The 13,010-nt window shown below is 39.7% G+C and overlaps 1 protein-coding gene across 1 annotated transcript in view; it reads right to left on the reverse strand.

Annotated features, from left to right (window-relative positions):
• CRPPA (CDP-L-ribitol pyrophosphorylase A) overlaps nucleotides 1-13,010 on the reverse strand; it is a 324,334-nt gene that overhangs the window by 279,657 nt on the left and 31,667 nt on the right. The window contains exon 4 of the mRNA XM_030823123.1: nucleotides 5,962-6,111. Coding sequence (XP_030678983.1) covers nucleotides 5,962-6,111 — 150 coding nt within the window. The remainder of the gene's footprint in view (nucleotides 1-5,961; nucleotides 6,112-13,010) is intronic.

Raw genomic sequence — 13,010 nt, forward strand, 5'->3', positions numbered from 1 at the left:
CCACAGCTGCTGCTCTCTTGCAAGCACCACCTCCTAGCTGGAAGCCAAACAACACAGGCCATTACAGCACCTCAGCAGAATAACATCGCACCCAGGTAGGGGAAAACAGCTGCACGATCTCAGCTATCACCCCTGTCTGCAACACCCTGGCCAACCAGAGGTCCTGAGTCTGTCCATGTGACAAGTTCACTACTAGTAGAGCCAGCAATCAAGAAAGTCAGCACACTAAGCCAATCTACAACCAAGGAATCTCAGAGTCTGTGTCAGTCCCCTGCCACCTCCATCAGAGCTGAATCTACTGCTGGGAGACCTGAAGACATCATTGGATCCCTTGCAGACATTCCCCAGCACCAGTCCAGAGTCTGGTAGCCCCACTGGGTGGCTAGACCCAGAAGAGCAATATCACTGCAGTCTAGCACTCAGGAAGTCCCATTCCTAGGGAAAGGGAGAGAGCACTACATCAAGGAAACACCCTGTGGGACAAAAGAATCTAAACGACAGGCCTCCAGTTCCAGGTCTTTCTGCTGGTGGGAACTTTCTTACAGCAGAGACATAATTGCAGTGCTGTGCAGTAGGGAAAGTCTGCACCTCTACACCAACAGGCAGGCAGCCTCTGTAATCATGAAGGGTTTTGGAGAAGGGGTCCTTGTCTTCTGCCCTCCCCCACCTCCCACCCCCATACACCACACTGCAGACACAGCTGAGGCTTCTCCCACAGGAATGCAGTGTGGATGCACCTATCAACAGCCTTCCTGGAACAATTCAGGGTGACTGCACTCCCATAGAAGGGGCACTCCTGGATTCAGGCTTGCATGAGAGGCAGAGTCACAATTCCTCCCTACTTGGAACATCAACATTCCTACAGATGAAAAGAGCTGCCTGTTCGATCTGAATAGCCAGAACACTGGAACAGGAGTGAGGCTATGAGGTAGATGGCTTTCCTGCTGGCCTGGCAGGGGAGCTGAGGTAGCTCCCACCCTTCATCTAATAAATCTTCAGCATGTCTAATTGAGAGCTCCCCCAGCCACCTTTATCAAGGCTAGGACCTCTGCCCACCATTGAGTATTACATCTACTCACTTGCCTTAGCTACAACTGGTACCTACCAAAGGATACCTCCCTATTGACCTGAAGCCTGAATCAACTCAGTAAATAAAATACTACAGAAAAATTAAAGTATATACCACAACAAAATGAGATAAGCATCAAGAGATTCCTGCCATTCCAACCCCACAGGAGACATTCAACCTGCCCACACACCAAGTACACAACTACTACAATCAGCATCCGGGAAAGCCAGTGCACAAAGATCCTCTATAACTCAGGAACTCATGCAGCATCTTCTCCCCTAAAAGCACCAAAAATCTAATTAGGCTATAATAAACATTAAAGTCAGATCCTTGAAAGGGGAAAAAAATAAATTAAAAAAAACCCCACAGTCCAATAAAAAAATAAATTCAAGAACAATTTGAAGAAATAGTCTACCCAAATAAGAAAGAATCAGAAAAGTAATTCTGGCAGTATGACAAAACAGGGTTCTATAACAACCTATAAAAGATCACACTAGATCCCAGGCAATGGATACAAACCAAGATGAAACCTCTGAAATGCCAGATAAAGAATTCAGAAGGTTGATTATTAAGCTATTCAAGGAGATACCAGAGAAAGGTGAAAAACAAAGACTTTTTTAAAATCTATGATATAAATGAAAAAATTTCCAGAGAAACAGATATCGTAATGAAAAAACAATCAGAACTTCTGAAAATGAAAGACACACCTAGGGAAATACAAAATGCAGTGGAAAGTTTCAACAATAGACTAGAACAAGTAGAAGAAAGAATTTCAGAGCTTGAAGACAAAGCTTTTTAATTAACCCAATCAGATGCAGTAAAAAAATTTTTAAAAAAAGAACAAAGTCTCCCAGAAATATAGGATTAACAACCTAAGAATAATTGGTGTGCCTGAGGGAGAAGTGAAGTCTAAAAGTTTGGAAAACTTATTTGAGGAAATAATTGAGGAAAACTTCCTGACCTTGCTAGAGATCTAGACATCCAAATACAAGCAGCTCAAAAAACTCCTGGGAAATTCATTGCAAAAAGACCATCACCAAGGCATATAGTCATCAGGCTATCTAAGGTCAAGATAAATGAAAGAAATGTTAAGAGCTATGAGAGAAAAGCATCAGGTAACCTACAAAGGAAAACCTATTAGACTAACAGCAGATTTCTCAGCAGAAACCTTACATGCCAGAGGGATTCGGGTCCTATCTTTAGCCTCCTGAAACAAATAATTGTCAGCCAAGAATTTTCTGTTCAGCCAAACTAAGCTTCGTAAATGAAGGAGAGATAAAATCTTTTTCAGACAAACAAATGCTGAGAAAATTTGCCACTACCAAACCAGCACTACAAGAAATGCTAAAATGAGTTCTAAATCTTGAAACAAAAGCTTGATATATCACAATGGAACCTCCTCCACATAAACCTCACAGGGTCTATAAAACAATAACACAATGAAAAAAAAGTACCTAGGTAAGAGCTAACATGATGAATAGAACAGTACCTCACATCTCAGTAGTAACATTGAATGTAAATGGCCTATATGCTCCATTAAAAGATACAGAATGGCAGAATGGATAAAACCAACCAAGTATCTGCTGTCTTCAGGAGACTTACTAACACATAAGGACTCTCACATAAACTTAAGGTAAAGAGGTGGAAAAATATATTGCAAGCAAACCAAATGGAAACCAAAAGTGGGCAGGAGTAGTGAACCTTATACCAGAAAAAGGGATACATGATAGATGCTGCTACTTTAAGATTATAAGATTATCAGGTAAGACTTCTTTGAGGAGGTGATGTTTGCTACAGACCTCAATAAAGAGTGGAAATAGGCCGAGTGTGGTGGCTCATGCCTGTAATCCCAACAGTTTGGGAGGCCAAGGCAGGTGGATCACCTGAGGTCAGAAGTTTGAGACCAGCCTGGCCAACATGGTGAAACCCTATCTCTACTAAAAATACAAAAAATTAGCCAGGCATTGGGGCGGGCACCTGTAATCCCAGCTATTTGGGAGGCTGAGGCAGGAGAATCGCTTGAACCCGGGAGGCAGAGGTGGCAGTGAGCCGACTGTGCCATTGCAGTCTAGCCTGGGCAACAAGAGCAAAACTCCATCTCAAAAAAAAAAAAAAAAAAAAAAAGTAGAAATAAGCAGTTTAAAATCTGGAAAGAGTGGCCTAGGCAGAGGAAGAGCAAGTATGTGGACCATTTTTAATATATTTATATGCATAGCCTTTTATGATCATTTGTTTGAACAAATATATTCTTGGTGTTAGTAATATCAGATTGCTAAGAACAAGACAGATACCATCCCTGCCTTCACAGGGCTCACAGCCTAGTGGAGGAGTTTGACATTTCACAAACGACTTCAAGTAATCATTCAAAGTCTCATGCTGGGGAGAGAAGAAAAACAGGCAGTAAAGGAACACAGAATGGGTCAGCCTAACCTGGTGTGGCCAAACAGAAAAGAATTCCTTGAATAAATGATAAGTACAGGATAACTAAATAGTAAGTAGCAAGGTAGAAAGCAAAGTTCCAGATAGTGGGAATCTTGTATTTGAAGAACTAAAGTAAGCATGGCTAGAGCATACATAAGGGGGCAAATGAGATAAGCCAGAAGAAACAGGGAGAAGAAGCAATCCAGCCAGTCAGCATACAGAATGGCAATTAGACATCTGTGAACTTCCAGCACCATTTGAAGACGAAGAGTTATCTATAACCTAAAACTGCCCACCTTTTATATTGCCACATTCTACAGTGATCACGGATCAGCTTGCAGTGGGTTTCTTCTGACTAACTTCATATGACACCTTGGTTGCAATTGCCAGATATCTGCTTGTGATGGTTAATATTAGGTATTAACTTGATTAGATTAAAGGATGCCTAAATAGCCGTTATTGTCTCTGGATGTGTCTGTGAGGGTGTTGCCAGAGGGGAGTGACATTTGAGTCGGCGGACTGGGAGAGGAAAACCCACCCTCAATGTGGGTGGGGCAATTCAATTGGTTGCCAGCACAGCTAGAACAAAGCAGGCAGAAGAAGGTGGGATAAGCTGGCCTGCTGAGTCTTCTGGCTATCATCTTTCTCCTGTGCTGGATGCTTACTTCTGTTTCTTCTGCCCTTGGACATCAGACAACAGGCTCTTCAGCCTTTGACGGCTGCACTCTCAACTTTACTTTTGAGGCTTTTGGACTTGAATTGAACCACTACCAGCTTCTTTCTTCCCCAGCTTGCAGACAGCCTATCGTGGGACTTCACCTTATAACTGTGTGAGCCAATTTTCCCTAATAAATCCTCTTTCATATATACATATATCCTATTAGTTCCGTTCCTCTGGAGAACCCTAATGCACTGCTCAGCTCCCAAATGGTCAACACTATTACGTATTTTCCGCGTGCATTCCTCAAAAGGGACAAATTCCAAGTTCTCTCATCACATCTACCAGTCTATCTGCATCTTTCTTCACCTACTCTTTCCTCCTGTCCCTATGGATGAACTATCCATATTCCCAGCCAAGGTCAACTTCAATACCACTAATGCAGTAGGTCCCATCCACTCTCACTTTACCACTGTCGTCTCACTGTGGAATTACCCCCATCAGCATAATAATGTGCTGTTTTATCATCCATCTGAAAAAAAAAATCAATCTTAATCTGTAACTATTCACCTACCTCCTCCCATTTCTCTACTCAATAGGTATAAAAGTTCCTGAAAAATCAGCCCTTCTATTCTTAGATCAATTCCAACAAGATTTTCATATCCACCACTCCCATCAAACACTGGTCATCTCACAGTGCAAATGTTTATGTACAGTTCTCAGTCCTCACTTTTTAGAAATCCTAGGCAACATTTAACAGAATGGCAGTTAGACATCTGTGACCTTCCAGTACCATTTGAAGAGGAAGAGTTACCTATAACCTAAAACTGCACACCTCCTTTTATTTTGCCACATTCTACAATGACCATGGATCAGCTTGCATCTGATTCAGCTCAATCAGAAAGTACTTTCTACACTAAGTTTCTGGGATACTACCGTCTAATCCTTACGGCCACTCTTCTATCCCCTTACCTAATTCTTCCTCACCTCCTATAGCAAGTTGACTAAAGCACTAAATTAGTTGCTCAAACTTATCATCATTGGGAAGTTTCTGACAAGCTCAATATCTGATATTCAATAACTATTTACTCAATGTGCAAACAAATGACAGCAAAATTATGTAAGTACAGCAGTATTTCCAAAACATGAAAACCAGAAGCAATCCAGTAATATTAATGAAATTACTTGATTTTTAAGTTACTTACTTTTAACTAAAATTTTGATTAACAAAATTTAACTAAAGAGCTGTACAGATAACTTTCCATAGTACATCTGAGACTGCTGTTCTTAAAAAGACTGGCTTATAAAACAGGCCCTCAGCCAGCATCTGAGAATTAACTGACAAGGGCAAGTCACTGTGCCTGCCTAGACTGTTGGTATCAACAATATGATTTATGCTGGACTCCAACTTTCCTTCTGGAAATCTGGAATTTCTGTATGTGCCAAGCAGAGGATATCCAGAAGACCAATCCAACACCCTGGGCATTGTATCTCTAACAGGCCTCCCTGGGCATAAATGTCACACACAATTTGCTGAATTTTCATTGCTGGAAAGAAGGTGTGCTTTGCATGATCCTTCAGGAGATGGAGGGAAGAGAGCATCTAGAAGCCTGCAAATGGATTCCTCAAGATTCTGCCTGCATCTCTCTCTCTGCTGATGCAGCTATATAACCTTAATACTTCATTGTAATAAGTCTTAGCCTTGAGTATAACTATATGCTCAGTCCCATGAGTTCTGGAAATTCTCCAAATGTGGAGGTTGTTTGGGGAACCCGACATAACAGCAGCTTATTCAAAAAGCCCGAATTCTTACCTGCTGATATGCTTCATAAATCACATCAAATAGAAAAGCTTGGGGCATTTCACTTGCTCTGTGTCTGGCACGTTCTAGCGAGTAGTCTAAGCAACCATCAGCAGATGGACTGATGACAGTAGATACAAGAGGTCGAATGGCTCCTGCTGCCTAAAGAACAAAGAGGCAAAGAATATATTTCACCACAAGCCATTTTAAAGTGAAATTCTGAATTCAGTATCTCACTTTTGATAGATCTTATTCATACCTTCAACAAGCTACCTTAAGAGAACATCTGAATAAGTGTGATTGGTTCAAAAATGGTTATTTCAGGTAAAAAAAATCAATTTTGTAGTATTACAGTTTCATACATTAAGGTGAAATTTTCCTTCATTATAAGTTCAAAATCCTTCTGATCACAGGCCATTGAGGTCAACACTAAAAAAAAGATGCTAAGATCCAATTGGGTATTCCCTGAAGATGAAGGAGGCAGAGAAAGACTATCATGAAATAATTGATATGGATTGCAAATTAATATTTATTAGCATACCCTCAGGAGAGTTACATATTAGATACTTAAGGAAATAAACAAGTTCTCCAAGATCCCCTAGATAAGACTCAACAACCCAAACAATGTGGGTTGCTGTAATTTGTGTCTTGCTCTAATTCACAAGGAAAAACAGTTCCTTTCAAACAGAGTCTCCATGCAATGCTTCCTCAGGCAATACCCATTGACTTCAATTGCTATGATGAAAGTTCTCTCAATAATAGTTGCATCTGAACTTGAGAAGAGACATTTCATGTCTGACAATTTTTCCCTTTATCTTTCATGGAGTCCCATTGTAAGACAGTTTTGAAGGTCATTACCAGAACAACTCCCTTAGTGAAACTGCTTTAAAATAAAGTTCAATGGTGGGCAGTTAACCAAACCTTATATTTACTCAAAAACATCCTTTCTTCCACACAATTGCTACATGGGGATGATTGCAGCATATGAAATTAGTGCACAAATAAAACAAATGTCTTCTTGATGAGACCGACATCTGAACAAGATAGATAGTCCACACATTGTTTTGCAAAAACCAAGGGATTGGCTGAAAATCAAAGCAAATGTATGAGCCAAATAGACAGTTTATAAATTGTGTCACCCCTTCCAGTGCCTCAAGTAGAAATTTGGATCCTAAGCATAAAAGCAAAAATGAGGACACAGAGTGACAAAAAGGAAGTAGTATCCAAGTAGGTGAAGGGTAGGTCAACTGGTCAAGCCCAATTCCTATCAGTAGGGCTAGAAGATAAGACAAGAAGGAAATGCATGTACACACAAACATGTATGCTGCTTTAAGAAAAAAGATTCCACTGAAACTACATATATTTTTGGAATTCTATACCAGGGCATGAAGTTAAAAAATACTTAAGAGAACATGAGACATCCAAAATGCCAATGCAAGGGGCTCTGCAGACTCTCTCCTCATTGAAACTAGTGAAAAGTATTTTAAGAACCATTAAAAGCCTCTGAAAATTGTCCTAAGGACATTCAGCAAATGAAGAAACATTTATTCGAGAAAATCTACCAAATTTTAGTAAGAACAGACTCTAGTACTCAAGCCATGACCCGTTTCTTCTTCTATCCTCCAGCCAGCTCAATGTAATGGACGCTCTACTCAGAGTAGGTATGGCTAAAAAGATAGGGCCCCCTCATCCCAGGTTCCCAGTATGAAGGGTAGAATGCCAGCATTTCCTATGCCCCTCAGCACTATGGCAGAGAGGCTAAAATCTATGCAAGCGTGGACACGAGGTTGAGACTCACCTCTTTCACATAGTTCCCACCCATGCCCCAGAATACTGGGGCCCAATCACTCTTCTTCCAGCTCACACATATGGCAGTTTTCATACCAGGGGAAATAAAAGACCAGAGTCTTCTACTGCCCTCATGTAGATCACAGAGTAGGGATTTTACTCCAAAAAAAAAAAAAAAAAAAAAAAATCGTGCACTGTGCCCACCCACAGTTTCAAAGCAGTGATGTGGTGATTTTTCACAAGTAGAAGACAAAGGATATGAGAGTAGAGAGCTATGAAGCTCTCCCAAAGGGAACTCACTTTATTTGGAAATTCAAACCTAAGTGTACTCTCAAAAGAGATCATCATGGTAAGCAATTAAAAGAATGTTGGAGATACATGAGTGCAAAAAGCTAAACTGTCGGACAGTCAGTTTACCAGTGAAAGCCAGGGGAAAACACAGCTAACAAAAGCTCTCCCGGGATTAGGAACAAACCTCAAATACTGGCCTCAAAAACTACCCCTGCAAAGGGGCTAGAATTTAACTGAGACTACAAGGAATATACGCCCAAGGCATTATCAAAAATAAAGGTGAGCAATTAGCACACAATGAGTGGAGCTTAACAGCTAGGTGAGATATCAAAGGCAGACAATATAATAGAGGTCAAGGAAGGAGACAGTCAAAAGAGAGCCCCACTGAAACCACCATCATTCTAGGATGACTACATAATACTCAAGGTCCACCCTCTGCAAAAGCAACATCAGAAGCTTTTCCCTGTGAAAGTAAAAGACATCACTAAAGCAGGCCAGCAAAGTCATAAACAAATAAGCAAACAACTCATGCATCCAAATAGGAAAGTGATATCCTCCAGGGATGGGCTGGGAGGGGAAGGGCAGGCAAGAGGAACTGCCTATGAGAAGGCCCCGCCCATATATCAAACTTAGCAGATAAAGACCTCAAATCAGAATCAGCTATTATAAATACATTCAAAGAACTAGAGGAAATTACACTTAAAGTAGTAAGGCAAGGTATGACAATATCACTAATGTTAACCAGTTTAAAAATATAGAAATTCTAGAATTGAAAAGTATAACTATAATGAACATTTATAAAGGAGCTCAGTGACAGGCTTGAACTGGAGAGGAATCAGTGAACTTACACTTAGATAAATACAGGTAATACAATCCAAACAACAGAGAAAAAAGGATGAAGATAAATGAACAGAGCCTCAGAATAAAGGACACCATTAAATACACAATTTTGTATTGGGAGTACCAAAAGGGAAGACGAGAAAGAAGCAGAAAAAAAAATTCAAGGAAATGACTGGTAACTTCCCAAAATAAAGGAAAAATTAGTCTTCAAGAAGCTCAATGAACTCCAAGTAGAAAAATCAGAAAAAAAATCCACATCTAGACACATCATAGTAAAAGTGCTGAAAACCAAAGTCAAGGAAAAAAATCTTGAAAGCAGCTCGAGAAAAATGATTATCAAGAGAACATCAGTATTAACAAGTGACTTATCAGAAACAATAAAAGTTAGACGGCAGTGGGGTAATAGTCACTAAAAGGAAAAATACCTCATATCCAGCAAAACCAGTATTTCACACATGAAAGCAAAATGAAAACACTTCCACAGAAACAGAATTCTTTGCTAACAGATTCATCTTAGAAAAAAATAGCAACAAATGTTCAGCCTGAAGGATATTTGAAGACAGCAATTCTAATTCACATTAAAAAACAAAGTGTACCAGTAAAGATAATGTAATTATAAAAGACAATATAAATGTATGTTTCTCTTTATATACTGTTTTTAAAATCAATTATGGAAGGTGAGAGTTCCCCGACCCCCCTCACAGGACCTGCAACAGGGGTGCGGCTCATCTGTTTGGCTGCCATACTCTCAGACTCCTTATGGGGTGGGGAGCACCCAGATGGACAGGTGCAGTAGCCAGAGAGAACGCTTTTGGGCTCCAGCCCCACAGTAGCATCTAGGAGTGGGTACCTGTGACTCCTAAAGCCCCAGCGGGCATGCATGTTACAGTGCTCCTTTAGCTCTGCCGTCCACAGACAGCTGAAGTGTTAACCAGCTCAGTGCCCTCTTGGTATCCAGGTCCCTGTCCAGCATCCAGGAAGAGTCATATCATAAATGAACTTGAAGGATGGTGAATGTGGGGGTTTTACTGAGTGGCAGAGGTGGCTCTCAGTAGGATGGATGGGGAGCTAAAAGGGGGATGGGGTGGGAAGATGATCTTCTCCTGGAGTTTGGCTGTCCAGCGGTCAATCTTCTCTCCGACCATCCCCAGCTGAACTCCTCTCAACGTTCAGATGCTCTTCCTCTTCTCCTTCTCTGCCACACTGTTCTGCCATTCTGCTGCTCTTTTGTCTGTCTGCTCTCCTGCTCATGGAGCCTGGGGTTTGGGGTTTATGTAGGTACAGGATAGGGAGGGTGTGGCAGGCCAAAAGGCAACATTTGGGTGTGAAAACAGGAAAGTCTGTTCCCATTTAGGACTGAGTTTCCAGGCTTGGGGATGGGGCCTTTGCCAGTGAACTGCCTTCTTCTACCCAGTATTTCCCTGCCTCCTATCTGTATAAATTATATTGAACAATAGACACATAGTTAACTGATTAGTCTATAACATATTGAACTGTGTATATTTGATGAAAATAGCAAAAAGGAGGTGGATAGGGATAAAGGTGTACTGGATTAAGGAAATGACACCAGATGGCAACTTGCACCCACAGTAACCAATTAATTAAAAATGAAAGGCAAGGAAGTTAATACAACAAACTCTATAAATACATACTTGCAACTGGGTACAGTGGCTCACACCTGTAATCCCAGCACTCTGGGAGGGAGAGGCGGGCAAATCACTTGAGGTAAGGAGTTTGAGACCAGCCTAGCCAACATGGGGAAACACTGACTCTACTAAAAATACAAAAATTATCAGGGTGTGGTAGTGAATGCCTGTAGTCCCAGCTACTTGGAAGGGGACAGTGAGGCAGGAGAATCACTTGAACCCAGGAAGCAGAGGTTACAGTGAGCTGAGATTGTGCCACTACACTCCAGCCTGGGCAATAGAGACTGTCTCAAAAAATTTTTTTTAATTTAAAATTTAAAAAAATATATATATATATACACACACACACACATACACACACACACATACACACTTGCTCACTTTTCATCTTCTATAGATAACAAAATATAAACTAATAATTATTAGGTTGGTGCAAAAGTAATTGCAGTTTTTACCATTACTTTCAATGGCAAAAAATATAATGGACTGTTGGGTTTTTTACATAGATATAATATGCATAATAACAGAACAAAAAAGAGGAAAATAGTAGAGCCATGTAATTTTTAAATATCTCACTGGAATTAAGGTAGTAAATTCTGAAGCAAATAAATGTTTGCATGTATACTGTAGACCCTAGAGCAAACACTAACAATGAAATTCAAAAAATTAGAAAATATAAAGGAATTAAAGTATTACAATAAAAATATTCACCTACTACAAAAGAAAGCAATAAGAGACATGAAAAAAGTAAACTAGCAGACAAATCTAATTATATATTAAAATGAATGGATCAAAAGGCAACAACTGTCAAATTGAATTTTTTTAAATCTATCATATGCTGTCTACAAGAGACAACTATGATTCAGACACAAATAGGTTGAATTTAAAAGATGTCCAAAATACAAGCAAAAATGAACAAAGCTGAAGAAATAAACAATCCAACAATAGTTGGAAACATCAATATTCTACTTTCGATAGTGGCTAGAACTAGGCAGATCAACATGGAAACTAAAGACTCGAAAAATACTATAAACCAAATAAAACTAACAGACATCTATTGAACATACCACCCAACAACAGCAGAATACATATTTCAAGTGCACATGGAACATTTTCTAGAACAGACCATATGCTGGACCATAAAACAAGTTTTAAGAGGATCAAAATCACACCAAGTATAAAATTAAAACAGACAAAGAGTAAACAAAAGAAATAAATTACAAAATAGGAAAAGAAAAAAAGCCAAATATGGTTCTCTCATAAAATAACAGTTGAGGCTGGGCATGGTGGCTCATGCCTGTAGTCCCAGCACGTTGGGAGGCCAAGACAGGTGGATCATTTGAGGTCAGGAGTTTGAGAACAGAGTGTGAGACCAGCCTGGCCAACATGGTGAAATCCTGTCTCTACTAAAAATACAAAAATTAGCCAGGCATGGTGGCGCATGCTGTAATCCCAGTTACTCGGGAGGGTGAGGCAAGGGAATCATTTGAACCCAAGAGGCAGTGGATGCAGTGTGCTGAGATGGCGCCACTGCACTCCAGCATGGGCGACAGAGCAAGACTCCGTCTCAAACCAACAAAAACAGTTCACAACCTTTGACCAAAAAAAAAGGCAAATTAGTAAAATCGGAAAGTAGTGACATTTCTATCAACCTCAGAGAAATAAAAAGGAATACAAAACTACAAACTATATTCCAGCAAATTAGAAAAGTGATAAAATTAACAAATTCCTAGAAAGACAATTAACCAAAATTAACTTGATAATAGAAAGTCTGAATAGACCTATAAAAAGGAAATTGATCTAGTAATTTAGAAACTTTTCACAAAGAAAAGCCAAGATCCAGAAGACTCCACTGGTTAACTATGTCAAAAATTTAAAGAACAGTTAATACTAATTCCTCAAACTTTTCCAAAAAAATAAAGAATGCTTCCCAACTCATTCTGTAAGATCAGTGTTATCCTAATACCAAAAACAAAGACAGCACAAGAAAAGAAAGCCAATTAGGGATATTAGTTTGTAAACAATGCAAAAACAGATGCAAAAATTCTCAACAAGATACTTACAAACCCAATTCAGCAACATATAAGAAAGCATTATACATCATGACCAAGTGGGATTTATCCCAGGAATACCAGATCGGTTCAACATATCAAAAAAAAATAGTCAATGTAATACACTATGTTAATAGAATAAAGGACAAACACATGAACATGTCAACAGGTACATAGAACTCATCTGACAAAATCCAACACCCCTTTGTGAGAAAAGCACAAAAATTAGAAACAGAAGAGATCTTGCTCAACCTGAAAAAGAGTGTCTGTGAAAAATCCACAGTTAAGATCATGCTTACTGGTAAAATACTGAGTGTTTTCCCTTTATGATCAAGAGTAAGCAAGGAAATCCACTGTTGGCCATTTCCAGTAAACACTGTAATGGGAGTACTAGGATAATTAGGCAAGAAAATGTAATAAGCTATCCAAAAGAAGTAAAGCTATC

The sequence above is a fragment of the Nomascus leucogenys genome, chromosome 11, assembly GCF_006542625.1.
Source record: "Nomascus leucogenys isolate Asia chromosome 11, Asia_NLE_v1, whole genome shotgun sequence".
Classification (NCBI taxonomy): Eukaryota; Metazoa; Chordata; class Mammalia; order Primates; family Hylobatidae; genus Nomascus; species Nomascus leucogenys.